Genomic DNA, 14,076 nt, shown 5'->3' on the forward strand with positions numbered 1-14,076 from the left:
GAGGCACATGTGCTCTAACCTGATCCAATAAAAGTCTGTCAAAAAAGTGAGTCTTTACAAAAATACCTCTGCCTTGGCCGAAACAATAAGTACAGATAGTATGGTAACTTCCTCACACCTCGCTTTAAGGTTAGTAGTGTAAGGAGCAAAAACTAGCCCAAATCGTTAACTTGTTCCTAAAGTAGCACTGGTTGATTTTTGAATTGTTCAAAAAGTGTGTCTTTACAAAACTAACGAGAACTCATAGAAAACAAAATATCTCAACCAAGGCTACAACAATAACGACAGATCACAGCCTTAATAGTAGTTTAATACTAAAAGAAATGGGGTTAAAACAAGTGGAAACTGTGAACTTGTTCTTCAAGTAAAAATATATATATATCAAGACTGGTTTGAAATGAAACAGTCAACAGTAAATTTTCATTGATAATTTTCTCTGTTCCTATGGTTGGTGGTAGTGCACATGTATGAGAAAGTATTTGCCAACAGCCGAGGAGCGAAAGAAGAGCAATCTCAAACAAAATGCAACCATTCAAAGTAAAAGTATAACCTTTCATTGGCCATTGTCACAAACAGAATCAATTAAATAGTTTATTAGTTTGCAATGGTGTAGAAACCACATTGCATCATTCTGACCTTGTGTTTCTTATATTTTGAACCTCATGATGCAGTGCACAAACAACAACCACCAGAGCACAGACCTCCGCCAATGCTGCACAATCCTAAATCGAATCAGGCGAGGATTTATCGCTAACCGCTTCCTGTACATTGCTGAATGTTGTCATTGAGATTCATGCATTATTTACTATTGAGTAAAAAAGTAAATGGTGCAATCTTGACAAAAGTGAATAATCCCTCCCTGACAGTGTAAACTAAAACTTCAGCATTGCTATCCTTGTAAAGGCATATTATTTGATACTGCTCTTGTATAAAATCTAAATCAATCCTGCAGGTTTACCTAATGTTATGGCTGGTGAGTGTGCATTAGTGCACCAAGAAACCTCTGCTGTGTCATTTGATCAATATAGCAGCAATGTTTATTATTCCAGGAAGGGACAGTGGAGCCTGTAGTCTGAATTTCCGAAAAGGGCTAAGCAGCTCCAGCATGTCTGCTCACACGAGCACATCAATAAAATCAAATCTACTTTGGGTTCCCTTATCATCTCGTCTCACTATTCCCGAGCTTGAATTAACAAGTGCTACACATTTTTTCTTATCTCTTGCAGTTCAGCTGACACATTGGACAGATTCAAATCATTTTTAAGGAGGACTCATCTGACTGAGACGGACAAGATAATAATTAATTAAGCTGAGCGGACAGCTAAAGTGTGGATCCACTTGTGATATACAACATGTAAGTCTCGCTCTGGTTCAAGGATCTCTGCATAAACATAATATAATTCATTGTAAGTGGGTGCCAGGAAGGCCACTGTGATGATTGGTGTGCTGGCTGTCAGTCAAGCTCCTCACTACGGCAACAGTGTGGCCCCTTGGTCTCTCAAATAGAAGCTCTGGAAATTGGCATATTTTATACCATGAAAATTTGCGACACTCAATCTCTCTCTCTCTCTCTCTCTCTCTTTCTCTCTCTCTCTCTCTCTCTCTCTCTCACACACACACACACACACACACACACACACACACAGACTGATCACATATATCTGTCAATTAACCTTCAGTTTTTCCCAAGAGGTCTGCAGAGCTTTAACCATGACTAAAAACACGACTGAATGATCTTCAGTCAACAAAATACCCCGCTACACCCTCCACAAGCAGTGGCCACAACCACTGGCACAGGTCAATTTTGGTGTTTTTAAAAGCCCCTCTTTAGATAATTGTGTGAGTCTGTGCAGCTGAATTCTATACGGTATTTTTACCACCCAAAAGCTGTTTGATCCAAGCAAGGTGAAACACAATTGTGTGGCTGCAGGGGAGATTGGGTTGCACACAGCCATCAATAATGAAACCCAAACGTAGCCCTGTCTGGAAATCAGTAAACGCTTTCTGTATTAGTTGAAGTGACTTTTTTATTGTTTGAGGAAATTCCATGTGGGGAGGTGATGAAATGTTTCTCACTCTTCAAACAACCACAGGTAGTGATTGATGACTTCCTGTTGCTTGAAATGAAGTCACTACTTCCCTGGTGAGAACTCCACATGATAATTTTTCCAACTTTGCAGAAGTTTGTGCAGGAGCAGGAGAAGGCGCCTTGCTGAGGATTCATATTTTTCACATCTGTTATACTTTCTGACCTTAGCAGTGCACGCTGGTTTGAGACTATTAAGTGTCACTCTTGATGTGAAGACATTCTTATATACCTTGTTGACCCTGAGGTGCTGGTGATAACCTTGTGTTAAAACATCCAGATGTGAAATTTGGGACAGAATTGGATCATGCTCCAATTGAACATTTTTAGACATCAATGTACAGTATAAGACACATGACTACAATGTGACAGAAAGACATGTCGACCTTTAAGCATAGTCCGTAGTCAATTTAGAGCAAGCATCTCCAAACACGATGATTCTTATCCTGAAGGTCATTGCTAATTGCATTTAATGGTTAAATCAGGGGTGGGAAACTTTTTTTCTTTCTTTTCTTTTCTTTTTTTTTTTTTAAATCAGGAGTCATTTAAGACAAGTCCACTATACTAAATTTATGGGGGAAAGATGAAGATGAAGCAAATGCTCATTATTATTTATTAGAAACATCCATCCATTTTCATTTACCGCTTAGCCTCACTAGGGTCGCGGGCTGCTGGAGCCTATCCCAACTACCGCCGGGCGTTATTAGGAACATTTATAGGTTAAATATTTCAGGGCTTTTCAAAACAGTTCCTCTGAGGTTTAATTTGTTTTTAGAAATGCAGACAAAATTTTCTCAGAGGCCTTATATGACTCATGGGCCTTAAATTCCCCTCCCTAAACAGTTCCCTAACTAGTATGCTTTTGTCTGCATATGCAACTCATTTGTAGTATTTCCTTTCAGAATTAGGGCCTTGCTTTGCACATTCCTCTTTGAATTATTTGCATGTTTATTGAAAATTAGGCAAACAAAGAGGTTACGGACCATCATCATCCATTTGTCCTGGATGTCTTGATGACAGCAATTTATGTCAGCCTATGGGCACAACTGAGCAAAAAATATCCATCCAGCCATCCATTTTCTGAGCCGCTTCTCCTCACTAGGGTTGCGGGCGTGCTGGAGCCTATCCCAGCTATCATCGGGCAGGAGGAGGAGTACACCCTGAACTGGTTGCCAGCCAATCGCAGGGCACATACAAACAAACAACCATTCGCACCTACGGGCAATTTAGAGTCTCCAATTAATGCATGTTTTTGGGATGTGGGAGGAAACCGGAGTGCCCGGAGAAAACCCACGCAGGCACGGGGAGAACATGCAAACTCCACACAGGCGGGGCCGGGATTGAACCCCGGTCCTCAGAACTGTGAGGCTGACGCTGTAACCAGTCGTCACCGTGCCGCCGCAAAAAATATTAAAGTATAAATTTGCATGTTTCAAAATCCATTGGAACTGGCTGATAATGAAAGTTTAAAAGGCAGACAGTGCTTGCAGCCACAATTCAACATAAACATGAATGATTTTTAGCAAAATTATGGTCAGAAGCTAAATACTTGGACTAACACAACATAAGAGGTTTTCCTGGCTGGTCCACCAACATTAAATAACTTATCCGGAGTTTCGCCTCGGCAATATGTGCATGCTTTTCTTCTTATATTATAGAAGCCTGTGGACCAAGCTGTTATTTTAAGGTACAATTGCAACATATAGCTGCTTTAATCTAGCATATAAGCAAACACTGAACCCTCAGACCACCATGACTGATTGTTTAGCTTGTTACCTTTGTGTGGACACACTATAATATATCCTAATGCGTGTTTAGGCTCTTGCCAGTTCATCCAGTTTTAGTGAAAGGAAGGTAGAATATTTTTGGAGCATAAGCACAGTCCCACCCCTCATTCCCGCTCTATCTTTTGATACAGATATCATCAAAATAATACAAAATAAGAATACCATTGTGCTCTTCCTATCTGCAGTGCACTTTCCATTAAAAGCTCAAACTAAAGGCTACAAAAGCCTTCTCTCCCTCGCTGGGACTAAATCTGATCAAGGGCACGTCTGTGGTGCAAATACGGCAATTGGATGACTGTGACGTCAAAACTTTGACAGCCACTGATTTCAGATATGGAAATGTCAAAGAAACCTGGCGATAAAAGAGAGACTATTAAAAAGGCCCTTTTTCACAGAATCCAAAGTGAAGCAAATTGAACCCAAACATAAAACTTTCACGGAAAGTAAAACTAGAGTCGAGTATCTTAAGCTCTTAAGATGTATTACCAACTTTCAGCTGCCATTGCACGTTTAACTTCTAGAGCAGCTCTACTCATTTTTTTGCATGTCTTGTTTTTTAAATTAAAATGTGATTAATGTGATTACTCTACATGAAATAATTGTGTTTTAATTAATTTCATTATATGACTGAAGTCAAACACTACCTCTTGAATCTGTCCGCTTTCCCCTACAGTACCTCGGCCCTTCCACGTCTCATGCCTCTGGTGTAGGACACTGTCTCGGGTACAAGCATGCAGACTTGGCGAGCTAGTATCAAGGCGCTCTGACAAGAATTAATTGACCCACACGGTCATTGATGTGACATGCAAATAATGCCACAGACAAGATTGAGGTAATGCCACTGCTGCAAATGGCTGCTACCCTGCCACCCCCATAACTAAATCCATCCATCAATCCATCCAGCCATCCATTTTCTATACCGCTTATCCTCATTAGGGTCGTGGGTGTGCTGGAGCCTGTATCCCAGCTGACTTCGGGCGAGAGGCGGGGTACACACTGGACTGGATGCCAGCCAATCGCAGGGCACATTTAAACAAACATGGAAAAACAACAATTCACACTCACATTCACACTTAAGACCAATTTAGTCTTCAATTAACCTCACAAGCATGTTTTGGAATGCGGGAGGAACCCAGAGTACCCGAAGAAAACCCACGCAAGCACAGGGAGAACATACAAAGTCTACACAGGAAGGCCCGCGATTAATTTGAACTACACACATGGACAAAAGTTTTGTGGAAAAAAAACACAACAGTCGCTGAAATACTTACTTTTATATGTTTTAGGTCCAACACAATTATTTAAAAAACAACTAATCAAACTGGCTTTGACAAAATAATAATGGTATCCTTAACATTTTGTTGCACGACGTTCGGAAGCAATGAAACCAAAACGGACTTGTGCACTTGTTGACAGGTATTTTGGCCCGTTCCTCGCCTCCTCGCCTTCTCCAGACTGTATCTTTCAGCTCATTCCACAGATTTTCAATAGGATGTAGACTCCACTACACGAAATGTCATTCAGCTATTTTTGTTTAGTTATATCATAGTGTTTTTTTCATTCTTTATGTGAGTACCACATTTTTTCCACTCGTGTAATTATTGAAAAATGTTTTGTTGAACAACTTTTATGGTACATGTACAACTAATACCAAAATTATTCATTCTTTGGTCAAATTTGTAGGTTACCCTATTACTTCGCATATTGACAGAACCAATCTCTCTCAATACAAGCATATACAATTTTTACAAGAATTCTCTAGAAGAGATGATACTAGAAGTTACCAGAATCTTTTAAAATAGTGCAAATTGTTGCATTTCCTTAAAAATTGTATGATAAGATCAGTGGCATTGATAATTCATGAAATGTCTCATTATAATATGACAAACACAACTTAGTATTTTCCACTCCTTTGTGAGATTTCTGGCCAGCAGATAACCATTGACAAGTTAAAAAAAAACACCATAAATTTAAATTTGGCCAGGGTATAAATAATATTGGGGCTACTTAGTACATCACTGTAAAATGCCCAGTGAACTAAAAATGTAAGCACATACTGTACGTCAGGTCAAACGTTATCTGTCGATACTGCTTTTGCAATGTATAAATAGGCACCACGTCTGGCGATGTTCAGCGCTATGAACTCCGTAAATTGTGTTCAAATGGGTTGCTTTCTTTTCATACAATGTGGAACTGATTCTGCTCGTCTTCTGTGTCTTAGCACAAATTTGAAATTGCTAGTTGCTATCTTTTGAAAAATAGTTGCTAGAGGGAAGAAAAAGTTGCTAAATATAGGAAAGAAAAGAAGTTGGCAACACTGACTCTGCCTTTGTTAACTATCGGTCCTCTCTGTCTGTCAGCCATTGTGTTAATGTCAGCAGTGCACAACAGCGTGGACTTGCTCTGAACAGTGGAAGCCACTAAATAAATTGATTTAAGAAAAATCATCCTGACAAATGAACACAAATTAATGGATACAAATCGAGTAATTGCCCAGCACAACACTGTTTATTTGAAGAGTTTCATAATGGAGCTCATCTTCTATCTTCAGTCTAAATTTAGTTGCATCTTGCAGTGTTTACGTGTGGCCTGTTTTGGCTTGAAGCCAGGATGAAGCTGCAGCAGATGCTTCTCACCACTCCAAACGTGAATTATTGATCAGCCTTGATATTCCAGAGGTACATCTTATAGAAATGCTCCACCAAAATGTTACTTCCATGAATGTTGCAGGCGAAAAAATGAAATTAATAACACCTTAGATGAACCTTTTAAATCCTTTATTAACCACCATCAAAATGGACGTGCTTTGTCTTATTCCGTTTCAAAACTTCAATGTTAATGTTCACCAAATGCTTTATGCTTCTCTATAAGTAGCTCAGAGAGTAAATTCTGGTTGAAATAGCATGAATCTTGGCATTGCCGTTAAAACGAACAAAACACATGTTGCAAAAATCCTTTGCTTTTATATCATAATGTATTACCATAAACAGGAGGAAACAGCAGCTCAACGAGGGGATATTTATTCAGCATGTAAAAATGTTGAGCATTTTCAAAATGTGTTGAAACGGCCATGAAATGCGGTTAATCCGGACGTGGCAAATTCCAGATTAGTGCAACCCTTTACTACACTTTGAGGATAATCTTTGAAGAGACCCAATTTAAAAATCAAGAAGATAATGATTTGGCCTGCTCCACTGTGGTTAACATGGATTTAATAGATTTGAAGCATTAAATGGCAGTGGAATGGTAAAATGGTTGGAGCTGGATTGAAATGTCATTCTGCACTTTACTGTCTCATTCATAGTTTAGTGGAAGTCTGGACCCTTTAAATGCTGAAATTAACATGTGTTCCAGACACCAAGTGATTAATCTTTAAAAATTAGTAAATAAACAAACAACAAAATAAAGGCTTCTTAAAGGTGACGACTTTAAAGTTAAAGTCAGCTGGGACAGGCTCCAGTTCCCTGCAACCCTGAACAGGCTAAGCGGTACAGAAAATGGATGGAAGGTATTATTTTAGTAGTGTGCACTAGTGTAGAACTGCACTGCATTAAAATGACAGGTGTCTCTTTCTTGTTGTTGTTGAAAGGTTAGATTGATGAGAAGCAAAATATTAGATAGTATACTGTATACCTCATACCTCACTTGATGACAACAAAACCGAAAAATCAAAAAGCTGCTGCTTGTCAGAAGCTAACACTGATAATGTTGTTAGTTAACTCTAAATCTCTGCTGTCTTTGATGAAGTTGAAATACTTTCAGGTCGACTTAGCTTTTGTCTTGGACATACTAGTACTTTCATGTAGCCCAACTGTCACTTGAAAAATGCAGCTTTTCACCCAGCCAAGCTGCTAAGACATGGTCCAAATTAGCTGAATTGTTATTTAAACATTTTCCAAAATTCACAGTGGCTTGCTCTATGACATTTTCGAGAATAGGGAGCTCACAAATTTTTTTATTGGTTGTGTAATTTCACACTACTTGATGGGTCAAGAGACAAGAAACCCAAACTATTTCAAACAAGCGATTAAAAAGTAACAATTTATTTAACAATAAATTTGAGTTTTCGCTCATGTTTTGTCAAGATAAGAAGCACAAAAAAATCCTCCAGCTCTTTCAGCACTGATGAGGAACAAATTATTTTGACAGTTCATCCAGCACTCTGGGATTTTAAAATGTGACAAATCCCAGTTTGTGTCCTGACATAAGATTTTGGGTGACTTTTTGTATCCAGTAAAGAAGCAGACTGTCAGGTATGACAGCTGCCTCAAAGCATGATAGTTTTCAGCAGCATCCATAAGGTCTGACTCAGGCTCATAATTAGCCAGTACTCTGAGAAACATAAACAAAACTCACATCATCATACTCTAGTTTCATTTCAAACAACATGTTTGACAGATGGTATATTTCCCCCTCCTCAATGGGCCTCTGAGAGCATCTCGTATTTTAATCGGACCAGCCGACTGTGTGCAACGATAATCACCGTGTGGAGTCATTTGCCAATGAGAAAGACTGTGTGGATCATAAAAGGATGTAGGTAATAAACACTGGCTTTGTTGAAAGTCATGCAAACACATGGAGATTTGTCCCAGTTGTGTCTTTCTTGTTCTGAAATAGAGGTGCTGCCCTCAAACAGCAAAGTGGAGGAGAATATTTTTACACTAAATCCTTTTTGGAGAGTACTCCTTTCTAATGAATGCAAATCCACTTACATCCATTAAGCAAAAACATACGGTTAATGGTTATACTGTACTTATTCCTCTTTTGAAGCTACACTGTATGTACAAAAGTATTAGGACAGCTTGCTATCACACCTACAGGAAATGAAACTTAAAGAAATGATAAGATCTTTGATTTTTTGAGTGTTGGGATTTCTTTTTCTATCCAACTAGAAGAACATTAATGAGGTCAAAGGTCACTAATATTAGACTAGCTGTTGTAGTTTAGGTCAGGTTCCAAGCAAGCCTTTATTGACTGGGGAATAGTCATGGTGAAAAAGAAAAGGGGTCTCCCTACAAAATTGGAATCATAGAATTCTCAAAATATATTAGTAAGCTAAATAATTAATATTCAGGTAAAACTAAGGTGTCTAGTCCATCACCCGATTGATAAATTAATTGATTAAGAGGTTTTGTCCATCCAATGTGTGTATTCTATTGGTGGTTGACTTCACTGAGGGGGAAAAAGTAGCTCAAATGAATTCTTGCAGAATGCATTCAGAATGAAATGTGTGCAAACAAGTAGCTACTTTGTTAAAGATGCAAAAGAAAAAGAGAGGCGGCTTGCATGTGTTAACAACACACACATAAACTAAATGTGGGCTGAGAGGATCGAGCACATTCAACAATGTCATCCAGTAAGCCTGCATTATGTAAAATGTGGGCAAGCAACTGTTTCAGTGTTGTGCCTCACATTCAGCACACTGAGTCATGGAATTCCTTTGTGTAATGGCTACAAGCAGCAACAGTTCCAAACAGTACAGTACGTGAAGATCCATTCGAGCATACTGAACTATTTCAGTATGTTGAAAACATGCTCTACATATTAACATCATTCTGCAAGAGCATTTGCAAAAGCAATGTCAGCCAGACAGTGAAAAATAACTTGTCGCGCAGCACAGCATCATGACATCAACTCACACCAAAGAGCAATATGAAGAATGATAAATATGCACATGTAAATTGTGTGAACAAATGAAAGAGTCATTTTGAGACTATGGATGATGAAGTCTGTGTTGTAAAATCCTCATGACGTGTGGAGTTACATAATTCTGTAGCATTGTGACAGATGCCTTGGAGCTTCAGGTGGCGACTATCTGGTCCCTTTCTTATCCCGAGCAAATTTCCTTATTGACGTGTCTTTTCCAACTAATTGAATATTGATTTATTGTTGTTCCATGTAAAACTGGGGTTGCGTAACCACTTCTATAGCTGTGGTTTGAAGGAGTGACTGTCATGAGTCACGACTGACTCATATCAGTTTTGATGTAATCATGGCAGCGTCTCCTCAACAGAAACACTGCACATCATAACCAATACTTTGCTATTCTATTCTCTTCTTTCCCCAAAGACGCAATACATCATCCATAGTTTGTGTCAGTGTTGTAGTATTTTCTGATCTAAAACTTATTTCTTTACGTCAAAACACGTATCCTGTTGATTTTGAATGACAGAAGATGGCTCATGTCATGTAGTTGAAGTAAATGTTGAATCGGCACATTCTTCTAGTCACAAATTTTTCAAACGTTTTCAAACTGATAAAATAATGTTTTTTTAGCCAACAGAAACCTGACTGATGTTAGGCATGATAAAGCTGACGCTGAGGAAATTGTGGTATCCAGCAACAAAAATGTAATTTATAGATATTTTTTTGACAGCACCTCTCAAAATCTTGATTTTATAATCTCCAATTAACATCGTTCTATACTGTACAATACATGCACTTTATAGGTTTTCAAAAACGTCTGACACACAAAGGCCATAGTGGTTCAGTATAAAGCTCGAATAAGAAGATTTCTTTAGCTCTTTTTTTTCGTCATACCAATCTTCTACTAACCTTTACAGATTGCTATGCTGTATCAGGAACAAGATTTTGAATGCTGGCAGATACAATATGAGCAAGGACACTGCTCGTTATCATGTCCACAACATTTGCAATTTTCAAACAATATTCTTCAACCACTATTTCAGCCACTATTGCTCTAAGCTTAATCATATACACTAACTCTACACTTAAGTTTGATATTTTTTCAAAAGTCACAATGTGAGCCTCCAAAGGAACCAAAAACTAAAGTTACACAGCAAAACACAACAATTATTCAGACTTCACCGCAGTAACTTGTTGCATTTCAGCTCTATGCGTTAACAGGATCATTATTTACAGTCTTAAATTTGTATGTTTGTTTACCAAGTGAAAAAAAACCTAAAACTTGCTTGCTTCACTGAATAATACTGAAAGCTTCACATGTAATTGAATGAGGGGCTACAGTTTTACTCACATTATATTGTTGTCCCACACTGCACAGTGAGGGTTAAGTGTTCCCTGAAAGACATAGAAATGGGCAAAATATTTATCCAACAAAAAGTAATTAAAAGTAAACGATGACAACAATTAATCCTCATTATCATCACCATCAGAACTGTAATTAACCTCTGATATGTTTTTGTCCTTCAACACATTTTGTCAGAATGTCATTCAGGGATCCTTTGCAGACCGTGTTTTGGTGGTCTCTTAGATAAACACGCACTTTTCTGACACTTACCAGCACTTTATTACCAAGAGAAGGAAAAAAGGTGTCATTTTTAATTACCAGACTCACAGTGCTTGTAAATGAGTTATCTAGCCTGATGAGACACCATCACTGAATGTGTTAGCACATGGGAGATGACATGCGCTGTGGTCACTTTGTCACATTGATACCTCAGTGCTAACAAATAAAACAAAAAGCAACGACATGAAAAGAGTGTGAGTCTGTGCTTACATTGGCCAGGTGAGCCAGTTCAATCTCCAGGTGGGACTGGAAGGCCTTGGGCTCTGGCCTGACAGTGACAGCAATGACCTTGGAGTTCACGACAGTGTGGTTCCTGAAACGCACACAAAAAAATGACAGAAGGAATAAATGCTATCGTTTGAATAATCCTGTCAACAACACTTTCTATTACCACCAAATGTGTTGAACAATAACTGGAGACCTTGAACTAATAAGTGTCCAGTACAAGAGCGGTATCAAAAACAACTACAATGTATTATTTTGGACAGCTTTAGGATGTATTTCATTATACAAGTGGATAAAAGCACAATGAAAGCATTACCAACTGGCTTTGTTGATGGTAGATGACAGCTTCATTAACATCCCTAAATTTGCCAAAGCTGAATTAGAATCTTTTGGCCCTTATTTATTTACTTTTACACACTATTTGTCCAGAATAGAGCTGCAACCTAAGACACTAAGTTGCTTAGAGTGTTTTTTCATTCACATGTGACCCGCAACAGTCCAAAGTGTACCCTGCCTCTTAGCCGTAGACAGCTGGGGTCGCCTCCAGCTCACCTATGAAGCTAATGAGAAAGTATTCAGACCTCCTTAAATTTTTCACTCTTTGCTATATTGCAGCCATTTGCTAAAATCATTTAAGTTATTTTTTTCCCTCATTAATGTACACACACTACCCCATATTGACAGAAAAAAAATTTAACTATTGAAATTTTTGCAGATTTATTAAAAAAGAAAAACTGAAATATCACACAGCCATAAGTATTCAGACCCTTTGCTGTGACACTCATATATTTAACTTGAGTGCTGTCCATTTCTTCTGATCATCCTGGAGATGATTCTACACCTTCATTGGAGTCCAGCTGTGTTTAATTATACTGATTGGACTTGATTAGGAAAGCCACACACCTGTCTATATAAGACCTTACAGCTCACAGTGCATGTCAGAGCAAGTGAGAATCATGAGGTCAAAGGAACTGCCTGAAGAGCTCAGAGACAGAATTGTGCCAAGGCACAGATCTGGCCAAGGTTACAAAATCATTTCTGCTGCAGTTAAGGTTCCTAAGAGTACAGTGGCCTCCATAATCCTGAAATGGAAGACGTTTAGGAACAGAACCCTTCCTAGAGCTGGCCGTCCGGGCAAACTGAGCAATCGGGGGAGAAGAGCCTTGGTGAGAGAGGTAAAGAAGAACCCAAAGATCACTGTGGCTGAGCTCCAGAGATGCAGTCGGGAGATGGGAAAAGGTTCTAGAACCACCAACCATCACTGCAAGCCTTCCACCAGTCAGGACTTTATGGCAGAGTGGCCCGACGGAAGCCTCTCCTCAGTGCAAGACACATGAAAGCCCGCATGGAGTTTGCTAAAGAAAAAAAAACACCTGAAGGACTCCAAGATGGTGAGAAATAAAATTCTCTGGTCTGATGTGACCAAAATAGAACTTTTTGGCCTTAATTCTAAGCGGTATGTGTGGAGAAAACCAGGCACTGCTCATAACCTGTCCAATACAGTCCCAACAGTGAAGCATGGTGGTGGCAGCATCATGCTGTGGGGACAGAACGACTGGTTGCAATCGAAGGAAAGATGAATGCAGCCAAGTAAAGGGATATCCTGGAGGAAAACCTTCTCCAGGGTGCTCAGGACCTCAGACTGGGCCGAAGGTTCACCTTCCAACAAGACAATGACCCGAAGCACACAGCTAAAATAACGAAGGAGTGGCTTCAGGACAACTCCATGACTGTTCTTGAATGGCCAACCCAGAGGCCTGACTTAAACTCAATTGAGCATCTCTGGAGAGACCTGAAAATGGCTGTCCACTAACGTTCACCATCCAACCTGACAGAAGTGGAGAGGATCTGCAGGGAATGGCAGAGAATCACCAAATCCAGTTGTTGCATCATTCCCAAAAAGACTCATGGCTGTATTAGCTCAAAAGGGTGCTTCTACTAAATATTGAGCAAAGAGTCTGAATACTTATGGCTGTTTGATATTTCAGTTTTTAAGATGTGCCATTGAAGTGGGGTTTCAAAAATCATCATCAGTGATTTTACAGCTGACTAAATAGTCTCATTTTAGTGGAGAGCAGAAGCAAGGCAGTAAACAGCTGCTTTCACAAAGGAAAGTTGTCCTTCCACCCAGTGGAGCTGAGAATATTTTCGTCATGCCTTTCATATACTTTGAGACCCTTTTCAGAACATACTGTAAAATGGATATCAATAGACTTTCTGTTAAACTCTTCAGCATGCTACTCCAAGTGCTCTTGAATGACTGCATTTAGAGGAAGAACGTTATCGTGTTCTTTTTGGATCTTCGCAGGCTTGATATTTAGCAAAAGGGAACCTCCTTTTGTCTGACACCTCGTTTTGATTGGCTTATCCTGCTGAGAAGGTTCTCTGTCACTTACAGACACGCTCACCCTCATACACACACACTGCAGCCAGCTGCTCAACGTAAGAATGACAGTCTGGTCATCACAATGGCTGCTCTGTCCTTGGGATGCTGGACCAAGGGATGTAGTGACACCAGGTGTTTGATTTTGGACTCCCTGCTGCTCTTTTTAGGAACGTCAGACCTAATTAACTGCATTTTTCATACAACAGAAGCTGTTAATGTGATTTAATCTGAGGCAACGTAGCAACACTTGTCCTCGTGTGATTTAAAGCACCTCATACAGCCAACGAGACTTTGAGTACAGCCAACAGGTAAAGCAATAAAG

The 14,076-nt window shown here is 39.3% G+C and overlaps 1 protein-coding gene across 10 annotated transcripts in view; it reads right to left on the reverse strand.

The window, feature by feature from the left end:
* adgrb3 (adhesion G protein-coupled receptor B3) overlaps nucleotides 1–14,076 on the reverse strand; it is a 145,713-nt gene that overhangs the window by 28,406 nt on the left and 103,231 nt on the right. For all 10 annotated transcript variants that reach the window (XM_061790021.1, XM_061790023.1, XM_061790024.1 and 7 more), the window contains 2 exons: nucleotides 11,354–11,456; nucleotides 10,871–10,914 (listed from right to left, as the gene is read on the reverse strand). In XM_061790021.1, coding sequence (XP_061646005.1) covers nucleotides 10,871–10,914; nucleotides 11,354–11,456 — 147 coding nt within the window. The remainder of the gene's footprint in view (nucleotides 1–10,870; nucleotides 10,915–11,353; nucleotides 11,457–14,076) is intronic.

The sequence above is a fragment of the Phyllopteryx taeniolatus genome, chromosome 11, assembly GCF_024500385.1.
Source record: "Phyllopteryx taeniolatus isolate TA_2022b chromosome 11, UOR_Ptae_1.2, whole genome shotgun sequence".
Classification (NCBI taxonomy): Eukaryota; Metazoa; Chordata; class Actinopteri; order Syngnathiformes; family Syngnathidae; genus Phyllopteryx; species Phyllopteryx taeniolatus.